We start from the raw sequence: 23502 nt of genomic DNA on the forward strand, positions 1-23502 counted from the left end.
CCCCCCCCCCCCCCCCCCCCCCCCCCCCCCACAGGAGCTCTTCCATAGAACCAGCTTCCAAAGGAAATGGGGGAATGATCACATGCATTAAAAAGTAGGAAAAAAGCTACTGTAAATAAGACCATTAGAAGAGCCTTGCAAATCCTAGCAAACCCCACAGCTCATAAGCTCATTAAGATTGGATGCAGTTCAGCCTCAATTTCTACCTTCTCTGCTTTGTGCTAATCTCCTTTGAACACACACACATCGCTTTCTCTCTGCTTTATTACCATACCTGATAGCAACATACACTAGGGGAATCCTCTTAGCCACTCTGTGCCTTGCAGAACAGGACTCTGATTTTCAATAATGGAATTTCCAAACCCTTTAACCCCCTCCATCGGAGGGATTGTTGCAAAGACCAGGGCTTGGAAGGGATTCTGAAAAAGGTAGAAGTTCTGCTCTTGAGAGGTGAAGCTGAGACTCTTACCCACTCAGGCAATAAAGACCTTATTCTAACAGAGGACTATCACCTCTGTCCCAGCCCTAGCACCAGCCAGACAATCCTCTTACCTTTCCCCAAACCATAAGCTCAAAGCAAAAATACCTCACATATGGAAGACTTGGATCCAGACTTGGTGCGAGACATGAAGACACTCAGGAGCCTCATTACTACCAGATGGACCTCATTCAGGGCACTGCGCTCATTCTTCTTAGAAACATCCTGCAGACAGAAGCAGAAGCCCAGAAGCCTACACTTAGTTTAAGCTTGAGGCATCATCTGAACGAGATGCCCTCAAGCCTATCATCCCTAAGTGTTCCTCAGACTGAATCAAAGGCAGAACAAGTTCCAAGTACCTATGGACAATATCCAGGGTATCTAGAGCCTGATACACTTAGGAGGCCATATTATAATACAAACAACTAATTTAATGCTTTCACCTTGTTGAGCTACAAAAGGTCCATAGGGCAGGGACTTCGTCTTGCTCTTCATTTATGCCCAGGATCCAAAAGTATGCCTGGGCCAAAGCAGGCACTGAATACACTTCTGTTGACTCAACAGAACTGAAGCCCTCAGTGGGTAGTTACCCCTTGAAATTCAAAGAGTTCTCTTGAACTCTAAGAGAGGAATAAGAACCTGAGAAAGAACCTCAGCCAGTCCCTGCTTTTCACATAGCATGACTTTCCAATTTTACCTTTTTATCCATGCCCAGTTCAGCAATAAGCTGCGAGAGTAGGTTGTCCAGGGCACCCTTGTCTTTCTCATCTTCTCCATCCAGATCTGTAGTAAGCATCAGAATGACCTGGAAGTCAAAGAGAGAGAAAACATGTAAGAAAATTTCCTAAAGAACAATTCTAAACACAGAATGATTTGGAAGAAATTGCAATCTTCCTGGCTTCTCTGTCACTCATAACCGTAATCCATTAAAGCATTCTAAATTCTAGGTTACCCAAAGTCAAAAGAGTCGAATTTTGATGTATTCCACACTTGGCATTACAGAAAATGTTTTACAAAAAGTTTGCAAGATTAATTGACTAACCTACATTATATCCAACCAAAGTGACTCAAGACTGAGCGGTGTGTTGAGCTAAGAATTAAAGAACAATTATACCTCTGAAGAAAGCAGCTAATAAGAACAACGACTATTAGAACACACTCTAATACATAAATATAGAGAGATACTACAGACCTAGAATCTCAAGAGCAGGATTTTTGCTCCTTACTCTGTCAACAACTAGCTGAATGACCTTGGGCATTTTTTTAAAATACTCATCTATAAAATGAAGGGTTGTGACTTGTAGCTCAAAAATTGTATTCTATTATTCTGTGACCTAACACCAAACAAAGGCTTCTAGGTCTTCTGGAAGAGAGATGTGAGTGTGTTTAAGGATGGTCTAACTGTAATGAAACACACCCAGGTGAACTAAGAGATACCTGCATGTACGGGATGGCCCGGACACCTCCGACATTTCTTAACTGGGGCAAGGTCTGCAGTAATCTCTCCAACAGCATCAGACGGACCATGTGTAGCCTAAAAGGCCAAGGAAAACATACAAAACATAAGCTAGCACACAAACACAAATCAGTTAAATATAGTTTTTCCCTCCTGCCACCAAGGTAAACAAGTAGCCTAATGCTTAGGAACAATCGTAACATGAAAAAAAAATGTTAAGAAATGCCTATTTGGTACCAGCCAGCACCGCCCCCCTGCCCCACCCCCCACAAAAATGAAATGCCTGTTTGGTACACCAGCAACATAGAAGGAGAAATCTCACTCTGTTATAAAGGAAGCAAAACTATTTTAAAATACAACTGATGGTACTACAAGAAAACCTACTACAGAGAAGTTAAAAATATTTCCCAAGCAATCAGGTCCTGGTCATTCTCAGCGTCAAAACCAAAGCTCCAATTGGAAGATTTATAGCTTTTTCCAACACATGGCCCATTCTGTCTCCAGACATTATTTTCTAGAATTCTTCTATACACAAACTCTGTATCATACAGTTGCACAGTGACCCAACCCTTTCTAGTTCATGTTTCCCAACTCTTTACTCTCACACTTTGCCATTATTTTTCCTAGGGTAAAATTTAATTTCAGTTTCACCATCACCAACTAGACCCATTGAGTTTTCCCATATATTCAATTGGCCCCCACCCCGCCTTCTTCATCTACAGATATACAGCTGGTCTTCTGTACTAAGTGTGTGCCTCTGGACCTCTAGCTAATATGCTGATTCAAGAGAACCAATATGAAAATTAATTAATTAAGGTCCTGTTGACAAGTTGGTTGGCAGTCTCACTTAACACAATCTCACGCAGATTAAAACTATAGTTGCTGAATAAATTAACAAATTCACTTTCATGATTAGTAAACTGTTCTTGCCTCATTTTACCTTAAGTACTGTATGTAAAAAACCACATGCCTAGGGCTGGCCCCGTGGCTCACTTGGGAGAGTGCGGTGCTAGTAGCACCAAGGCCGCGGGTTCAGATCCTATATAGGGATGGCCAGTGTGCTCACCAGCTGAGCATGGTGCAGACCACACCATGCCAAGGGTTGCGATCCCCTTACCGGTTAAAAAAAAAAAAACCACATGCCTATATATATATTTTTAAATGTGTGATTTTCATCTGTTACATAGTCTAGCAGGTATCAAGAATATTTTCAAAATAAGAGTTTGAAGGGAAGTACAGGGTCTTACTTGAATAATAAAGGATTATCCTTCTAAAAAGAACTCAAAGGAATGAGCTAATTGTTCTTCAGAATACAGTAACACATAAAAGTCCACGCACACATCCATTAATAATTAGGCAAGCTGGGTGCGGACTACAAATAAATAAGAATTGCTCAGGAACGACGAGATGCTGGTGAGGAAAGGTGAGATGACAGCCACAATTCAATAGTTTTGTAGATAAAACATAACAAAATGGATTTGTTTTGAGGCGGATTAATATCTTCAGATTTGGAGAAATATACATGTAAATACTCACACACAAAAGAAACAGACAACAAAATGAGCAGAGTCTGGACCTGGACCGAGATCATGCTTATTTTCAAACTCTTAGGTGGTAGTCTTGAAACTAAACAAAACAATTAAACACTGTACCAAAAACTGCAATTTCCCTTTCTTTAGTGACTTAAAGTAAAGTTCAGTTTTATTATTTAAAACAATTCACTGGGCCGGCACTGGTAGCGCCAAGGCCGTGGGTTCAGATCCTATATAGGGATGGCTGGTGCGCTCACTGGCTGAGCACGGTGCGGACCACACCATGCCAAGGGTTGCGATCCCCTTACCGGTCAAAAACAAACAAACAACAACAAAAAAAAAATTCACTGACCAATTATTTATTAACGTACTCACAAAAAAAAAAAAGTTAACTTAAAACCACTATAGAGACTTCCATTGCCAATATGGCTAGGTTACCTAAATTAATCCTCCTCCTAAAAACAACTAAAAATCCTAAAAAGATACATCATCATTTTAGAAGCAACAATGAGTTTCAAAAAATTTCGAAGGATTGAAATCACATAGCATGTTCCTCAACCAAAGTAAAATTAAACTATAAAATCAGTAACAGAAAGATAACTAGAAAATCCTCAAATGTTTGGAAATTTAATAACATACTTCTAAATATCCCATGGACCAAAGATGTAACTACAACAGAATTTAGAAAATAGTTTGAACATCAATGAAAATAATTATCAAAATATGTGGGCTGCAGCCAAAGTAAGGTTAAGACAGAACTTTAAAGAGAGCTATATAGTTTCAATAAAAAGAAGGTTTAAAAATTAGCCAACTCAAATGTTAACAGAGTAGGGAAGGAAAAGAATTAGCTGCTGAGAATACAGATCAGTTTATACATTTTTTTTGTTTTGGTTACTACTTTTTGTCTTCTGTTTAAGAAATCATTGCCAACCCCAAGTTATGAAAACACTGTGTCTTCTAAAACCAAAAAGATATTACCTTTTGCATTTATATCTATAATTCAACTGATTTTTGTGTATAAGATCAGGTTAAGATTCATTTTATCCTATATCAATTTCCACCTGACCCATTACTATTTATTGAAAAGATCACCCTTTCTCCCATTGCACATGAGTGTCACCTTTGTTATTAACCAGATGATCTTGTACGTGTGAATTGTTTCTGAACTCTAACCTGTTCCATTAATCTATTTGTCTATCTTTATACCAATATCACAGTCTTACTTACCATAGCTTTATCATAAACTATAGTTGTATTAAGTCTCCTAAACTTTATGAATTTTCTTTGATAATGCCTTGGCTAAACTTAGCCCTTTACAATTCCAAATAAATGTTAGCGTCAGCTTGTTAATTTTGACACATGCGTAACTCCAGCTGGGATTTGTGACGGAGATTACAACTGTCATCTTTACAATGAGTCTTTCAATCCATAAACATGGTATATTCCTTCACTTATTTTGGTCTTCTTTAATTTCTCTCATCAGGTTTTATAGTTCTCAGCGAAGAAGTCATACATCTTTCAAACTTACTCCTATATATTTGATGCTTTTTAATGCTACTCAAATAGATCTCAAGAAATTATAAATAATTAAGCACCAGGAACAGAAAAAAGAAAAGAGTCATCAACAGACATGGAAAAGAGAATATGATGGTCTAACATCTATTTAATTGGAATCACAGAAAGAGATAAAACAGAAAATGAGGCAGAAGCAATATCGGATGAGATTATTAGATAAGATTTTTCTAGAACTAATGAGTCACTAGCCCACACATTCAAGATTTCCAAAGACTACTAAGCAAAACAAATGTAAAGAAATCCATCCTAAACATATCTTAGTAAAATTACAAAAACAATGACAAAATAAACGAGAAATAAAGACATTACTTTCAAAGGAAAAACAGTTAATGATAGCAAGTGATTTCTCACTGGCAATAACAAAAACCAGGAAACAATGGGATACCATTTGCAATTTTAGGGGTGGACGGGGAGGGGAGGAGGGAACTGCCAAGACAAAATGTCATGCTCATCAAAAATACATCCATAAGGGCCGGTCCCGTGGCGCACTCAGGAGAGTGTGGAGCTGGGAGCACAGCGGCGCTCCTGCTGCGGGTTTGGATCCTATATAGGACTGGCCAGTGCGCTCACTGGCTGAGCGCAGTGTGGGCGACAGCACACCAAGGGTTGTGATCCTCTTACCAGTCATGAAAAAAGACAAAAAAAAATACATCCACAAATGTGAGTTAAATAAAGACATTTCCAGTCTAACAAAATCTGAGATGTTGCGAACAGCAGACTTTCCTAAAGGGAAATCTAAACAATATACTTCAGGAAGAAATTATCTTAGATGGACGGTCTGACATGCACAAAGAAATCTGGACACAGCAGGTGGAAAACACTGAGTAAAGCTAAACAAACAGTGACCATATAAACTATATAAAACAGCAACAACGTCTTAAAGGCTTTAAAAAGACATTTAAAAAAAAATGAATTAAAATACCTAAAAGTGCAGACTAATAGAGTTGCAAGAAAAAGGAATGAAAAAAATAGCAAATCAACCCAAAAGGAGGCTGCAAAGGAAAGAAAAATAAACAGAAATAGGTAGAACAAATAAGAAGCACAAAGTAAACAACAGACATAAATTCAAATATATTAGCAATTAATATTAATTATAAATGAACTCAATTGATTCAATTAAAAGACAAAGGTACACTGGAATAAAAAAATTTTTACATAAACTACAAAAAATAGAAATCAGAGACCATTGTTATCTGCACACAATGGAATTAACCTAGAAATCATTAAGAAAAATAAAAAAAGATTAAATAGAAAGCCCCTTCATGTTAGAATGTTAAAAACTCCATCAGTTGGGCCGGCCCGGTGGCGCACTGGATAAGTGCGCCGCTTGGGAAGCGCGGCGGCGCTCCCACCCGAGGGTTCGGATCCCACATACAGACCGGTTCCCGCTCACTGGCTGAGCGAGGCACGGGAGCAACACCGAGGGTTGCGATCCCGTTGCCGGTCCCCGGTCCGGTACGGGGGCAACACTGAGGGTTGCGATCCGTTGCCGGACACGGAAAAAGACAAAAGACAAAAAAAAAAAAAAAACTCCATCAGTTAACAGAGCTAGAGGTCACCTTCATCCAAGGAGATGTTGTAAGTGATTTACATTCAAGCAGTAGGATACAGGAATGTGGGAGACACTGTTTGATGCCTTCCTAAAATGTCTCTGATGCCTGACTGCATCTGGCATGATTGTTTTTTTCTGATAGAAATCATTCAGTTCAAAAGTCTGATTCGGGCCGGCCCCATGGTGCACTCGGGAGAGTGCGGCATTAAGAGCGCAGCGACACTCCCGCCACGGGTTCGGATCCTATATAGGACTGGCCGGTGCGCTCACTGGCTGAGTGCCATGCGGCCCTTCACAAAAAAGGACAAAAAAAAAGTCTGATTCATTACTTTTGCACTAATGTGATAACTGTTGGCCTCAACAAATTTAACAAACATTTTATCACAAGTGTTATTCTTTGATATTTTTTCCTCCTCTTCTATAGTCAATTCTTGGTTAGGAATTCATTCACTTCACCAATCCAGTACAAAACACCGGAATAATTTCTTGAAGCAGATAGATTAGGATTTTATAGAAAACTTTCAATTTCAAAATGCTCCACCACTGGCATTTCTAATCATAAACATGTATTTGCTGTCATATTTTTCCTTTACCTCATAAATATGCTGAACAAGGAGCTACTTCTAGTATCATATAGCTAATAACTATCATTGTTGAGCCTCAAAAAATGCCATTTGTAGGGGCCAACCCATGGCTCACTTGGGAGAGTGTGGTGCTGAAACACCAAGGCCATGGGTTCGGATCCCTATATAGGGATGGCCGGTTAGCTCACTTGGGAGAGTGTGGTGCTGAAACACCAAGGCCATGGGTTCGGATCCCTATATAGGGATGGCCGGTTAGCTCACTTGGGAGAGTGTGGTGCTGACAACACCAAGTCAAGGGTTAAGATCCCCTTACTGGTCATCTTTAAAAAAAAAATAAAAGAAAGAAAGAAAGAAAGATTCAAATGAGGAAGACAAATACAAATGTTTTTATGGTAGTAAGTATATGATAACTTAAGGGATTTAGGGGAGCCTTAATCGAATGACCACTTTCCATTCTCCCTGCAACTGATTTGATATAATTCTAATAGGACAAAGAAGACAGATCTGGAACACTTCCTAAGATTTTCAACTGTTTCATGGGTTTATCACTACTATATGTAAAAAGAAATATACTGTTATCACCACTCTACCTCCTACAACTGATCAATCCTCCTATTCCTGAAATGTTCTCAGACAGGAAGTCCTCTTAACTGTGAATGACTAGGTCCTGACCTGTTACTAGTGTGGACATCTCCTTCGGCTTCCCCTTCTCCTTCTCCCTCTGAGCCATCTCCCTCCTGGTGTCCAGTGGTGGTGCTGATAGCACCAGTGCTTGAGCTCACACTTCCTGGTCCAGCTGGATGCCCCTCAGCTGTGGCATCACCATAAGCACTGCTCCGGCCAGATACTAGAGGCAAATGGTTAAAAAAGCACAAATCAACTCCCAAAGCATGATAGAACCCAATGCATTCTGAAGTCGGCAGTGGTAGGAAGATCACTGGTAGCTTTAGAAATTTTTTTTTTTTCCTTTTTATCTTTTTTTTTTTTACTGACCGGCAACGGGATCGCAACCCTCGGTGTTGCGCCCGCACTGTGCTCAGCCAGTGAGCGGGAACCGGTCTCCACATGGGGTCTGAACCCTCGGTGGGAGCGCCGCCACGCTCCCAAGCGGCACACTCTCCAGTGCGCCACCAGGCCAGCCCAGAAATTTTTTATCTAATCCAAAGAAGGATTGAATTCATGATCTTGGCCCCACAGCAGTATGCTAAATTACTCTCGTGGTAGCCACTCACCCTTCTACAGTACATAAGACCCACCTACAAGAATAATCTGAATCTCAGTTGGTGATAAATTTGTTATCTTCTACACCAGAGGAAACATACGTTGATATGGGAATCTAGAAATTACCAGCTAGCTATTCTTAATCTCCTCCATAAAAATGGTTCATATTCAATTGTTAACCACAGACTGATTTACAAGGTCAAACCAAAATGGCTTTGTCATGCTCCCTCATTCTAGAGCCCCACCTTACCAGCTAGTATACTGTCGGGATGACCTGCTATGTTAACATATCAGGTCATCAACAAGACGACTTCCCAAAAATACCTCCCCTGACAAAAGATAAGAAGCAATAATCATAGGACAATGGGGTTACAAAGCCACACCATAATTGTTTTAGATTAATCACGATCTGGGATTACTCATCATTACTTTTCTTCCACTAACAGATCACTAAAATTCACCTGTAAAATATTTCAATATTAACTGAGCTTAAGCTATTATCACTGAACATTTAAAACTCCAGGGATGAGGTCAAATGAATCCCACATGACTTTCAATGAGTCTCTCTTTGGTGAATCCAAACCCAGGACCCAGGCAGGGATTCCTATTTTGTCCCATCCCTCTGCCCAAGGAAATCAGGAGCCCCAGACACATTACCACTGTGCTCGCCAGCCACTGAGTCCACCGCGCTTCCCCCGCTCTCCGAGCCCACGCTACCACCGTGGTCAGCAGGAGAGGTCCGAAGAGTAGAACCATCAGTCGCTGCTGTGCTGCCCTCGTCGTCTGAGGCTGGAGCTGAGAGAGTAACGAGAGCTGTTACAGGTTTAAAAAAAAAAAAAAACCCTTAGGGCGAAAGCATCAAACCACATAGTGCACAGGACACAATGCAGTTTATATATCCTGTCAGCAAAGAAAAATGGGAAAGATTTGCTTTGCTGGTTAATCACTAACAGGAACAAACACTATACACAGTGCATTGCAAACAGTAATTAGAAGTGAAAACCCAGTTCACTGGGCATTTCCTTAGCTGTTACATTACAGTGCAAGTAGAACAGTGCAGAGATTCAGTAAGAATCTGTCATGGACGCTGTTTTGTAGCTAAAATGCTTCATGGTCACCATTATCTAGGTGTTACTGACAGCTACTGAGAGATCTGAAACTGGACATTACCATTCAAAGCACAGAACTCTGAATTTTAATGAAATTTGTTTTGTAATCAGTCAATTTGTGTTTATGTCAGGAAATCATTTATCATGAGCTCTTGAATCAACCATTTGGTTTTTTTTTTATCAAGTGGTCCAAAGGGGAGCTCATTGGGAAATTTCCCACCTCCTAGTCATCCTTATCAGATGCTAATAATGAAGCAAGGAAATTCCCCAGAGACAGCCACAGCATCCGGGATCAGGGCTGAGCTGAGACAGGAGGAAAATGCTGGATGAGAAACATGGGGGAGGAAAGCCAAGACAGCCACGGAGCACAATAGGAACACAACTGGCACAACACAACAGTGACCACAGAGCCCGAAATGACAGCAACTAAAGAGACCTAAGAAAAGCAACAAGCCATGGCAGCAGGTAGGGACAGCCAATTTCTCCCTTTCTTATCTATCTAGGGTAAAACGCCCGAAAGAAAAAAAAAAAGAAAGAAACAAATACAAAGCAGCATCAGTCTGAAAAACTATAAATCAACCCTTAAATTACTCAGGGGTTGATCAAGTGTCTCCGTTTGATCCAACTCTATTCAGAAAATACTGTTTTTCTTATAAGATGATAAGACAATGAAAGGAGAGACAAAATGAGTTCAGAAGATTTCCTATGAATTTTAATTTTCTACAAAAGCTCTACCTCTCAAGCTCAGACCCCTGGTAGTTGGCCACGTTGACTGAGAACTCTGAAGCACAACCCAGCTTCTTGCAGCTTCACTTTTATTTGCAAATGAAGAGAAAAAAGTTAAGGTAGGAGCTCTGTTTCTTGTCTCCCTTTTAATACTGTCTAAAATACTCAAACTCTGACAAAAAATGCTAGTAGCTGTAAAGCAAGACCTGGTGCCAATCGGCCTTTCGGGAGGGTATGAACTGAAGCCAGGCAGCATGCGAAATGTAAAGAAGCAGAGCTACAAGCGCCGTCGCCAAGCTGCATCCCTGCACCACCCACACCCGTACTTCCAACGCCAAGGCAGAGCAGGAAGTCCAGAATGGCCTGTCAAAGCCGCTGCCCATTACACTCTCACAGCACTGGAAACAAGGCCTGAGGGTCCTGGGACCCTGAGCCATGCTCCTTGCTGTGGACAGTTACCTGATGCTGTGGTGTCAGAGAGGGTTCCTGCGTCCAGAGAGGAAGAGCTGGGTGCCTGGCCGGACAGTCCCAGGCTTTGCAGGCCCAGGGCACTGCTGCTGCTGCCTGGGAAACAAGTGGAGAGTGAGCACAGCATCCCCTCCAGACCCCGTCCACAGCACTGCTTTGGCCACCTGCTGCCCTTGAGAGTCTCTAAACACCAGCATATGACCCCCTCTGGCCTAGAGGAAGTTCATCAACAGCCATCGCTGGAATTCTTTTCACCTCAGGCAGGACACAGGCTGGAGGAATCTAACAGATTCAAGAGGAAATAATCCAAAAGACCAAACTAGCAGAAACCATGAGATCGGCTACCAGTGAAATTCCCACCACAATCCCTCTCACTCTCCACCTGTATCTCTGAACAGCTCTCACCCAGATCAACCTCTCCCCAAATCTGGGGATAAGCTAAGTCAGCTGGATATCAGTAACTACCAAACCCTCTTTCCTGTGCAAGGCCAATGGGCCACTTTGTTACTGGCACTGCCTTCTACCTTGTTGGTCCTGCTGCAGGCTCAGGGCAATGGCTAGTTCAACCATGGTCTCGTCATCTGCATCAGGCGGGATGTCCAGCATTGGGGGGAAGCCCTCTGCACCTGCCAGCAGGGCCTCCAGGGGAGAGGGGTTGCCATTGTTGACATTTTCAGCTGTCTCCAGGACCATCGACTCAGACTGCAGAGAGAAAGCTCTGTCAGTGTCCCGTGGTATGTGGTAACTTCTGGAAGTCCACTGAATAAGAACTAGAGGAGAGTTGTGAAGCTCTTCCTCCCCTCTCCTGCTGCCAGAGACTCACCACCATCTCAAAATCTCCATGGTCCACCTCACTCTGTTCCTGGCTTTCCTGACGGATGTGACCACCATTCGGGATCCCTGATGACTGCATTTTCTCATCTGCGTCATCATCATCATCATCATCCTTGTCTCCTGAGTCAAAGAAACCTCAGTCACCTGAAAGTGCTCACTCTTTCCTCCCTCAGCATATGGTGTGATTAGTCACATAGCAACAAAAACCCAAGACAAGCCACCAGCTGGCTCCCTGTGCTTTAGAGGAGAAACTCCAGGGTGCTATGCCTGGTGTTGCTCTCTTGCTTCTTGGGCCTAGCAGAATCTGGGAAGATGGGTGTGGCAGTGACAGTTTGCCACCTAGAGGAATAGACTTTTCCAGCTGATGAAGGAAAAAAACCACATCGGACTCCAAAGGGATTTCCATAAAGCAGAGAAATCTAAGACCAGTAGGCCCCACAAACTCCCATCAACTCTCAGGAGACCTTGAATTGGACAGGAAAAACAATACAATTGAGATGTTTATCTGTTATCTGTAACGGCACTTTAGAGTTTATTTCCCTACTTTTTTCAAAACAGCTAGGTCAGTGAGATTTTCACTCCGTAATCATCATAAAATCCAGACCATGATAGGTCCTGCCTGGGCCCACTTCTGTGTGAAGGTAGCAAGGCCTTCTAATAAGAAAGAAGTCCAAGTGAGACTCCTAATTGTCAGAAGAGGATGAAGACCCCACCTTCCACTCAATGGATTATTAAAGCATGTAAATATGCCCTTAATTAGAAACATAAACTACCTGCATTCCAGGTTCTTGCCAGAGAAAAGAGCCACAAACCAATGCCTAACTCTTGGAAAGCTTAGATAAGATAAATGATATTCAAGGAAGACTGTCTGCAAGTCACAAAGTTGTATGCATTCTTCTAGATCTGCACTGTTCTATACAGTAGCCACTAACCACATGTGGTTACTGAGTACTTAAAATGTGGTTGGACCAAATAGAGACTTGCCACTAGTGTAAAATACACACTGGATTTCAAAGACAGTAAAAATGCAAAATATTTCACTAATAATCTCTTATATTCACTATGTTAAAATAATTTTTTGTATACTAAATAATCAGTAAATACATTTCATTATTTTTTACTCTTAATAATGTGGCTATTAGAAAATTTTAAATTACATATGCAACTCTCAATTAAAATATACTTCTAAATCAAACCAAGTAACCAGAGTTATATAATAATTCAGTCACCTTGTAGAACTGCTCCTACTAAAATGTAAAATGCTATGCCCTTGACTGTCCAAGTGTACCATGAGGGAAATCTCTGTGAAATTTGCTATCAAACATATTTTAGGTAAGTCCAGTGAGGCTTCTGCCCCTTAGGCAACGAAATGGGTCCTTAACGAAGAGCTTTTGTGCCAGGAAAAGTATATTTTTTGAAAAACAGGTTTATGTTTTATCTTTGGTCATTGTGATTTTTGTAACTGTTCTTATTTTACTTTTGCTATGGCTCTTGGGAAGCTTTCAGCCAAATACAAGATCTTCACTTAATGACCATGTAGGACATTGTGATGCAGATTTTCTGTATTCGTGTCTTGATTGTACTATGGTATCTTTATTTTCCCATGGCCTCAATTTTATTTACTATATGCATTTTTATATACCCCCTTAAATTCTTTATGGAATAAGGTAAGGTAAGAAAAAAATAGACATATAAGTGAAAGTCTCCAGGACCTTGGTCAACATGGGCAGCATATCCTAACACCATACCTCCCTTCTCCCCACTCCCCCGCCACACACAGACTCAAGCCTAAACCCAGACCTGACATTACCCATCGGAGTGTTGCTTCGAGGGGAGGAGGGCAATGTCACATGTCTCCGTTTGTTCCTGGGCCTTAGGACTCGAATTAGAGCTTGTTTACAAGAGAAACTCACAGCAGGATCCTGAGGTTTAAAAGGAAACAATCATACTTAGGTTTTATATTATTTATGAAATTATTTATAAAATACTTTCCTTTCTTGGTCAATCCCTTACATGCATCTGGAAGACATATCCACTCTCATCTGCAACCCAGCTGACCAAGTTCAGCAGGTGAAATTGCCCCATTTCCTGGCCTGGCATATACTAAGACCCATTTACCACCTTCTTATCTCTTAGTTCCTTGTGATAAACAGGAGGTCATATGATCCTGAAGTCACTCTGGCTCTCCACAAATGGGTTTTGCCTTTTCATCAGATGATCAGGCCCTTTAGTATACATCTTTTCTCTGTGCTAAATTCAGTACTTCTTCTAATACTTAGCTTCTGTAACAGGGTCACTGGAAACAGAAATCTTGTACTGCATTTATTCATGCCCTCATTTAAGTAATATTTACATGAGTTAGTTAGCACACTAGGTAACAAGCACCAAACTAATCCCTGGGACTCAGCATTGAACAAGAAAGACCAAGTCCATCCCTTTTCCAAACCTTTCTCTTCCATGGAGTAAAATCCTAAAGTTTTTATTAATATTTGAAAGTCTCAATTCCATCACCTTCCTTTAAGTCTATTTTATTTCATTAGTTTAATAAATTTATAAAAAAAAAATTTCCACACATTCCCAGGCTGATGAGACTTATCTAGGGTTATAATACGTACAGGACACAATAGCATCTGCATGTAGATCTTGGATGCTGTGTTAATACAGTCCAGCTCACAAGTACAGTAGCCATGGATAATGTCTACCAGAGCATTGACGGTGGCTTCAATATGAGTTAGGCCTAAAGGGGAGAAAAATATTATATAAAAATATGGTGGAAAAACCTCTAGCTACTTGAGAGTCTGAGACAAAAGTACAAATTCTTACCTGCACATAAAGTTCAAGCTAACAAAAAACAAAACACACACAGCAAAACAAACAAATAAAACACACACACAGAATGTAGATTGTCAGCATTATTTGTGACTTGTTTTATTAACAGTCTTCTAATCTCCCAAACTGTCAAAAAGCCTTTCTAGATATACTGCATCACAGAAATAAGTAGTCCACTCTCTATGGATATCAAAATACAAAGTGGGGAAAAGTGAAGAGGTATGCAAAAACTTAATACTCCTATTATCTATCCCCAAACCTTAAGTGATGACAAAACATGACCTTGGCATGCTTTTTAGGTTTATTTCCCATGTAACCTCCAAACACAAATGAGCACTAGGGTTGTTCTACTTTCTTATATTGCCATTCATATCCTTACTCTTCTACCTGAACTTCTGATAACGTGAGAGGTTAGATACCAAAGGCAGCAGTACCTTGGGAATAAAATAATTCAAGGCTGATACTTAACTTTTACCTTTTGAACTGGCTTTGAACTTCTTTTTCAAAGATTTTTTAAAACAGTTATAAACACCTCTAAGGACACGTGCACGCACATGCACACATACGCGTGTCTCTTTATGTGAAATATTCAACCTCTCATGAAGAGATACAGAAAATTCCACTCTCGGCCATACTACTAAACTTCTGTATTGGAAACAATGCACTGTTCTCACAGCCTTCTGTTTCTCAATTATTAATTCTGTAAGAAATGGATGATAAAGAGTAAAGGCTAAGGTCACAGCTGTTCAAAGACAGAATTTACATCAGGCTTCCCTTTATGTCAAGATTCCAGTATTCCCTTCAACATGATACCTGGCAAGCAGGCAGGTGCCAGGAAGGCATTCTTGGGTTTGGATGCATGAAGTTTCCAGAAGTGGTTCACAAGCTGGGTGATGAAACTACAGCAATCTCCCTCCAACTGCTTCTGTGGTTCTTTCCCCTCCTCGAGTCCTTCTAAGCCAGAGAAAAAAATTATTAACGGTGGTAAATTTGAGATGGAATTTAATTTGTTTTAAGGTTAACTCAGGTCAAGGAAGCTTGCCTGGGGAGGGAGTTTCAAGTGGGGCCCCAATCAATATGCCAACTATCCCTAGACTCCAGCAGGCACATCTAGGAAAAAAACAGTCTGGGAAAGGAATATCACAGAAAACATTGTATGTTAGAATTAAATAGAAGGGGGAGCATTCAGGATCTTCACAGCAGATTTAAAGATCTCAGTTCCAACTGTTCAACTTCTAAAACCTAGGGGAATATCTGAGATTACTCGAGAATGTTTTCAGGATTACAGTATTAGAAGGAGGAAAGAGGTGATGACAGCATATGGGAGCATATAAATAACAGAATAGTAAAGGCATCAATAAACTCTATTTGATAATGGCAAAACAGGTTTGGTACCCAGCCAATGTGAGGAGAGATAAGGAAACAGAATCGAGCACTGAGAAGAATCGCTGCACTTATTAATAAAACACTGGCAAAAGAATAGCATGAAAGCAAGAGATATGACCCTAATACTTTCAAGCAACCAGTGCCCAAACAAGCTTAGCTTTTCTCTGCAGATCACAAGAGGGAGCAACTTCAGACACAGATTATATCTGAAGTCCAGAACACTAAATAAACTCAAAGATAATCAAAGGGTTAAGCACTGAAAAGGGGATTTATGTGAAATTACATAATCCAAATGTCAAAAGCCCTACAAGATATAAAGACCAGGGAGTAAAATCTTTGTTTCAGAGCATGATGTCAGCAGAAGCCAGTGAGAACAGTAAGAGGATGAGAAGATAAAGAAGGTGTATTAAGCAGACTTCAGGACCACAGCCACATAGGCCTAGTTCACCTGTTTCCATCTGGGGCAGCTTTGACTCCGTAAAGTGGACTAGGTTGTTAGGGCGCATGATGGCAATGGAACGAGCTGTGATCACCAGCCTCTGGAACACCTCGGGATCCAAATCCTTGCCTTCTTTGCTGGATGTGTTGAGACACTGCACAGCTTTGCTCAGTAGGGCCTGATCCTATAAAACAACAGGATCACAGAGAATCAACCATAAGCAAGGGCTGGATACTAATGCAAACAGCAGTATCAGGATTGTTACCTCCTCTCAAGAAAACAGGCTCATTACCACCAACTACCTCAAACAAATCTTCAATGCAGCCCAATATAGCTAAACTTCTTACTGCATAAAATATTAAAGTCATTAAAAAATCAAAAGTCATGCAAACAGTATCAAAGTAGTGCAGGAAAATTAGAATCCACCCAATTCTCCAGAACTGCAACATTTCTTTCTTGCAGTAGAAGAGTCCTTTCATAACAAGTTCTTATTACCCAAGGATTATGTTTCCAAATTGCCTTTCCTTGAAAGGCTCATCAGGTTAAACTCACACTTCTCAACTGTCTGGGATGGGGACACAAAAGCTAACCACAGCTTCTGGGCTGGCAGCTTCTCTCAAAGCCCTATGTCCTCGTGAGTCTGAATTGTCATTTTTTCCATCTATGGAAATTGGTCTGACTTAGCTCCTTTGGTGGAGCCTTACTTTTGCAGGTGAGATCCTCTCCCCAGATTTCCCCTTCAGAGGCTCCCCAACACCACTCAACAGTGGGCCCACCACCCAGTATACCTTCCACACCATACCACTGCTGGGGGAATGAAAACATCAGCAGTCCTCATCTCCTGAGTGACTTCCCTCCTCTCACTCTTTCCCAGTGAGAAGGCACCCAAACTCAATGTCCTTCCCTCTCTTTCTTAAGTCTTGCTAATCCTGTTAAAGTAACAGAAAACTAAGTGCAAACCAGCAGCCCACCAGCCGGCTTATCCTCAGTTTTGAATGCTATTCATTGATTTCTCAGGAGTAACTTTAGACTAGGTACTAATCCCAATGCTATCCTTTCTCCACCTTACTCCACTATGTGCTTGCTTTACACATGAAAAACAAACTTACTTGATTCCTTGTCAGGACCGTAACTTCCGTTTCTACAAAAGGCACCCCTGAGAGTGTGCCTTTTGTAGAAATGGAGAGATTTCTAGCAGAAATGAGAAATTACTTTGTGGAGCAGAAATGAGAGATTACCTTGTGGCTGTGATAGGCCGAGCGGCTGGTGTGCAGGCTGGCCAGAAGGCTCTTGGACTGCTGCTGGACACTGGCAGGTGCAGGCAGGGACAGCAGCAAAGTAGCTAACTCCTGAGCTGCATTCTTGTTTCTCTCCTAATACAAAAACAGCTGGGTTATCAATAATCCCACCAACTCAATGCAGAATGTACTATCTACACTCTGCCCTCCCTCTTCCTTCCTTCTAGACCATCAGGGCTAGGTTACACTCCATGCACTGCAAAGAGCAAAAAAAAAGATTTTCAGAAATTATAATCCTCCTACACTATAGGTAAAGAAATGGAATCCAAGCTCATGACTCCCAGAACAGTGTTCCTGTACCAGCATTCATCTTATTCTATTACACACTCTCACTATGGGTCCCCAAAAGTAGGACAAAAGGACTTAAGCTGAAGAGTTCTCTGGAGCTTCTTTGCAAATCAAGATTATGCTATAAATGTTCTTTAGCTGCAAGGCCTCGAGGCCTCAGACAACTCCTCTGACTTCCTGCCTCTTCAGAAAGCTCCCACACGCTTTGAAAAAGTAACTTGCCTTCTCGATGATTGGGCCAACAGCAAAGCAGCTTTCCAGGGCTTCTAAAGAACTCACAACCAGCCTGGGGAGACAGAAAACCTGGCTTGAGTACAACAACCGTTCTCTCTGCCTTGTGCTTTAGACTAGGCAGACTATAGTTGTGAAGACCTTGGGGACAGCTAATGAATGCCAAATACAAAATCAAAGCACAATAAGACCTGCCACAGGCACCATGCATATCGTTTCCTGTGTTACAGGCCAGGAGAACCTGGCTCCTGCTCGGAGATCAACCTGAGGCCATGTTCATAATCCGTAACTCAAAGACAGGGCTTTTCGCCCTCAAAAAGGATAAATGTGCTTCCTTCTGCTGCCTGTGGCAGGGATCACTGAGATGGGCTTAACAGTCTTGATGCAATGAGACCCAAAGCTCAGGTGCCCAGAGATCAATGGGCAAAGGGATACACAAAAGGAAAGGTTAAAGCCATCTTATACTGGGAAGATTGAAGTTATATTTTACTTACACCATCAAGAAAATGCACAAAGGCATTTCCTATGAGTGCCTAAGTATGGGGAAGAGACCAAAGTGTATTTTGGGGTACATGCCAATTGCCAACATTCAAGGGATAGTACAATGCATCTTTAGAAAACTGAGCGATTCTCCCTCAGGGAAGAAACAGGAAGCCCAACTGTTAAAGGTTCCAAGTAACATGCTCCCCAGGGCTTACTCCTTTGAATTTAATGTGGCATAGTAAAAAGACCAACATTCTGACAGCTGAAGCCCTGAACAGAGAGAGAAAAGTATTGAGAAAGTAGCTGGAGAGAAAAGGGTTAAGGGGTAGAGGAAGGCAATAAAGAACTAGGGAAGAGGGCACTGAGGTATGAAACACATTTGGACAGAGCAAGCTCTCTGGTAGATTATCAGATGGTAGGACATTTTTGTCTGTCTCTCCACCTCACCCTCTTCTCACCCACTACACAGAGGGAGCAGAGAGGACTGGGGTAAGGAAGAGAGAGCTGAGAGAAAGTCTGACACGGCCAACACCAAGTATGCACTTACAATCCTCTGGATACTCCATTTTTACACATGGATAGCTCTGTAGCCATGCAATGACCAGAACAGAAAGAAGCAGGACTTTTAAACAGAAGCAGAGTCAACGCAAAGCCACACCATTGGTTACACTGCTCTCTGACACACATTCACTCGTGCAGAGAAAAGAAAGAGGGCATACTAACCGGTCCAGCTTGGTTAGGGACTCAGTTTCAGAACTTGGGGGAGAAGCAAAGGAAAAAAAAGGAAAAAAATGTGAAGCTCAGAGAAACCTGAAAACACATCCTAAGCAAACCATGTATGAATAGGGAAGGGGAAAAAAAGAAAGAGAAATAAAAGGGGGGAGGGCACTGCTGGTGGGAGGCAGTGATTCCAAGCAAGGCTACTCTTATGACTTATAATGTAAGAAACTCAAAATCTTACATCATGAATTATTTCATCTACCATGGCAGACCAGCAGCTACCTAGCACAAAGAAGCTAAGCAAAAGGCTTAAGAATGCCACTGTAGGGAGATTTAGGGAGACTCTGAACTCTGCTGCAAGATGCAGCAGACAGCCTCTTGCTGACAAACGACACAAGAAGCTACCGCAGAGAAAGATAAGATGATGAGATCAGAATGGAAGGGAGGATATTTCCCCATAATTTCAGCAAAGCTGAATCCCAATCTAGAATACTGGCTTAAGCACCTTCTACTGTGCAGCATCTGGCTACTCCAAAGGGTATCTGAGCATTAAGAAAAGGGACAGAACTTCTGTCTGGGCAGAGACTCTGGCATCAGATGACTCTGAGCACATATTTCAGTCTTTGTCTGCACACTAGGGAGACACTGGATGTGGGGGAGTTATGTGAAAACTTAAAAATCACAGGCTAGACTTGGTATGGTTATTAGAAGCTGACCCTCTGAAGACACAGGAAGGTTCTACAGTGAGAGTGGAAAATGGTGAAAGCTGAAACCAACTCCTGCCAGCACTGGTACCTCTCCAGGACATTTCCACTGGTTGTAGTAGGGGTGGCTGAGTCACTGTCTCCAGTGCCATTGCTCTGGTTCAGGTTTGAAGGGCAGATAGTGCTGACAGAGGCAGAAGGGAATTCTTCCGGGGGCTCATCAGGCCAGCCAAACTGCTCCTTAGTCTTGCCATAAATTTTTACAGCATCTATCATGGTGACACCTGCTGGATCCACCGAGGCCCCTACTGTAATAAGCAAGAGAAGCCTTTAGGAAGCACATTCTCTAAGGGCTAACATCACCCCTCCAAAGCAAAGACCAGACCAGTTTAGGCAAAAAAGAAAATTACAACAGTTTTACAGACATAGAATTTTACCTCCTGAGACACAGCAACACTTTAACCATGTATAGATGCTGAATGCGTATAAAAACAGTTCCATGGACCAAAAGCCTATTAAGTCCCCTACTCAGAAGAGTCCCTAAACATCACCATAAGCATCCTCTTGCACTATCAGGGTACTGTATCTCCCACCCTTCACCACCAGGAGTCTCTAAGTACTTCCTTTGTTCAAAGTTCAGATCATCCTCACTCACACTAACGGCAATTATTTCTAGGAGAAACAATATCAGACAGGTGGCCAGTAAATAACAGAGAAGATGCCAGTCTTAAGAAAGGATCAGGGATTTGTACTCTAAGGATTTAAAATTTTCAGTGGCACACTGAGGAACTACTAAACACCTCTCAGTGATGTGTGACTTTATCTGTGCTTTAAAAAAGCCTTATGATTTCACATACCAATTGTGCCTCCCCTCAGCCTAAAACGAAGCAGCCCCATCAATGAGGCTGACCCAACAGTACAGAAGTGAATACTTAACATATTGAGAGAGTTTTACCCTATCTTTACACCTCCCATTCTCAAGCATACTCCTTTCCTGAGGACAGCGACCAGAGAGAAATCAGTGGAGCAGCAGGACCCCAGAATACTGGACAGCCATAGACCAATGGCCCCATAATGAGCAGCATTCATCATGAGGACAGAGTCTGCACCAAGGTTGGTAACTCACTGAAGAGGTTCAGCTTCTTATCAGCTTGCAGGGCTTCTTCTCTGGTGAAGGGGAAGTCAAACCAGCGGGAGCGGCTCAGGTTAAGCTGCATAGTTCTGCCAAAGATCTCAATATATGACGGGGCCCGTTCGATGGCCTGGGTCCCAATCTGGATCCGCATGCCAGTCATCACCATAGTGGTGTTGTTGTTACTAATCTCAATGGTGAAGCCACCAGGCTACAGGAGAAAAGGCACACATCAGAAAACTAACAGAAGTTCCTAAATTCAGAGTTTGAATCCTTCCTCTGACACTGTCTCAGTGTGTGAACCTAGATTAGACTTTTATCCTTTTAACTACCCTGTGATGACTTCCTTGCTTCTAAGTATGGAAAAACAGAGGCAATTCTCTTCAATGCCAGGTTTTCTTCTCCCTAGCATTAACAATCTCCTGTTGCCCTCTGCAGTGACCTTGCTGGTAATGATGGAAACCTAGCCTGTGGAATGAGAGTCCTTCAGCTTGAGTAGTAAGAATGTCATTTATTCGAGGGACAATTTAACTAGATTTGAGGGTCAGTAACTTTGAACATATGCTTTATACATGCATTCTAAAAAGAGATGTGTTTTCAAACCATAGTATTTATGAGTCCTCCTACCCAGGGATTAGATCCAGCTCAGAGCAGTACTCACCTTGGTGTTAGCCACATACATGCCAGTGGAATTCAGCCGGTGCTTTATCTGTTGTGCATTGTAGACCTGCAAGAGGTCGTTACCACCAAACTCCACATCTGTCAGCTGCTGGTTGTGTTCAAAGAAGTCAATGGGGAAAGTCACCTGGCTAGACGTGCGAGTTGCTGCGGAGAACAGTACCAGATTGCCTGAGAGCATCAGTATCTGTAGTCTCATCCACCTCTGCTCCCATGCCACAGATAGACTCCTCCCAGACTGAGCCTACACTCACACATGCTAGTCTTTCTAAGCAAACTATGAATTATGTTTGCATCAGCATGATGCCTACATGTGGTTAGCTCTCCAGTGGTTATTATCCCTAGTACCTACAACATATCCTAGCAATACAGAGAAATCTGGTGTTGGTATTGGGTATGCAGTTAACAACAATTGGCTTTCTTTTAGCTGGTTTATTTAAAATAAACAGTAAAAACCATTTCTTTACAAGTGGATAAGCTACACTACTACCTCAAACATAGACTCTAGAACAAATTTAAGATAATGTGATAATCCCTCCAATGATCTTTGCTTAGCCAGATTCACTCACTCCTTAAGTCAAGCTTTCACTTCCCTGAAGGGTCCTCTATCAGTCAGGAGCAAGACCTGTGATGGGTTCCTCACTACTCAGTGGGAAGTTAACCTACTGAAGGGATCTACTCTTCAATCAGTTCCATCCTTCAGGCAAGCCAGTTTCCCTAAACCCAAAGAGAAAAATCTCTCAAATGAGGTTCAAGACGTAACTCTTTACTAGGCACCAAAGAACTGCTGACCTGAAGCAGATAGCCAATGGGTGCTTGCCATTTGGAACCTTGACTCTGATTTCGGGAAATTAGCTAGCACATACCTCTAACTTTACAAAATATGCAAGCAGGACAGGCACCTTTTCTTCACAGATATAGTCATTCCTTGCTTAACAGTAGGGATACATTCTGAGAAATATGTCATTAGGCAGTCTCGTCCTTATGCAAACATCACAGAGCATACTTACATAAACCTAGATGGTATAGCCTATGCACACCTATAATCTCACGGGACCACCTTCATATATGCGGTTCGTCATTAACTAAAACATCATGCAGTGCATGAGTGTACGTACGACAGTCTATTCTGAGTCACTGTCTAGAAGACCACCATTCCCATTCCCCCACAAGTCTTTTGGGAAGGGGACTTACTGACTGCAGCTGTTTTGCGCTTTCGAACAGGCTTCATCATGCTGATGACACCGGTAGGCTGAAGGGAGGGCTGAAGCCAGTAGGAGGTGTTCTCCACACTGGCCATGTAAATGCGCAGGCTGCCATCCTCACATAGCAGGATCATTGTTGTCCGCTGCTGCTCGTTGCAGGCTGTGTGCCTGATGGCAACCATGTCTTGGATCTAGAGGAGGGGACAAAGGAGGGTGTTGGTTCCCATACCTATAGATCAAAACTCACAGAGAGAAAGAGGCAGAGAAGCAACTGGTTTCACAGCCAGTTGGGAGGTGAAAAGGGTGGCAAAGAAAAGACATCTAGGGGCTGGCCCGGTGGCGCACTGGATAAGTGCGCCGCTTGGGAAGCGCAGCGGCGCTCCCGCCCGAGGGTTCGGATCCCACATACAGACCGGTTCCCGCTCGCTGGCTGAGCGAGGCGCGGGAGCAACACCGAGGGTTGCACTCCCGTTGCCGGTCCCGGGGCCGGTAGGGGGGCAACACTGAGGGTTGCGATCCGTTGCCGGACACGGAAAAAGACAAAAAAGAAAAAAAAAAAAAAAAAAGTTGCTTT

At 42.2% G+C, this 23502-nt stretch overlaps 1 protein-coding gene across 1 annotated transcript in view; it reads right to left on the reverse strand.

The window, feature by feature from the left end:
* UBR4 (ubiquitin protein ligase E3 component n-recognin 4) overlaps positions 1-23502 on the reverse strand; it is a 131752-nt gene that overhangs the window by 52251 nt on the left and 55999 nt on the right. The window contains exons 46-63 of the mRNA XM_008589484.1: positions 22918-23119; positions 21707-21870; positions 21040-21256; positions 20005-20221; positions 17998-18061; positions 17428-17562; positions 16199-16373; positions 15178-15318; positions 14151-14272; positions 13346-13457; positions 11525-11655; positions 11226-11403; positions 10693-10797; positions 9056-9193; positions 7850-8024; positions 1916-2012; positions 1176-1283; positions 587-703 (exon numbers count right to left, since the gene is read on the reverse strand). Of these exons, the coding sequence (XP_008587706.1) occupies positions 587-703; positions 1176-1283; positions 1916-2012; positions 7850-8024; positions 9056-9193; positions 10693-10797; positions 11226-11403; positions 11525-11655; positions 13346-13457; positions 14151-14272; positions 15178-15318; positions 16199-16373; positions 17428-17562; positions 17998-18061; positions 20005-20221; positions 21040-21256; positions 21707-21870; positions 22918-23119 (2598 nt within the window). The remainder of the gene's footprint in view (positions 1-586; positions 704-1175; positions 1284-1915; positions 2013-7849; positions 8025-9055; positions 9194-10692; positions 10798-11225; positions 11404-11524; positions 11656-13345; positions 13458-14150; positions 14273-15177; positions 15319-16198; positions 16374-17427; positions 17563-17997; positions 18062-20004; positions 20222-21039; positions 21257-21706; positions 21871-22917; positions 23120-23502) is intronic.

The sequence above is a fragment of the Galeopterus variegatus genome, unplaced genomic scaffold (assembly GCF_000696425.1).
Source record: "Galeopterus variegatus unplaced genomic scaffold, G_variegatus-3.0.2 Scaffold137, whole genome shotgun sequence".
Lineage (NCBI taxonomy): Eukaryota > Metazoa > Chordata > Mammalia > Dermoptera > Cynocephalidae > Galeopterus > Galeopterus variegatus.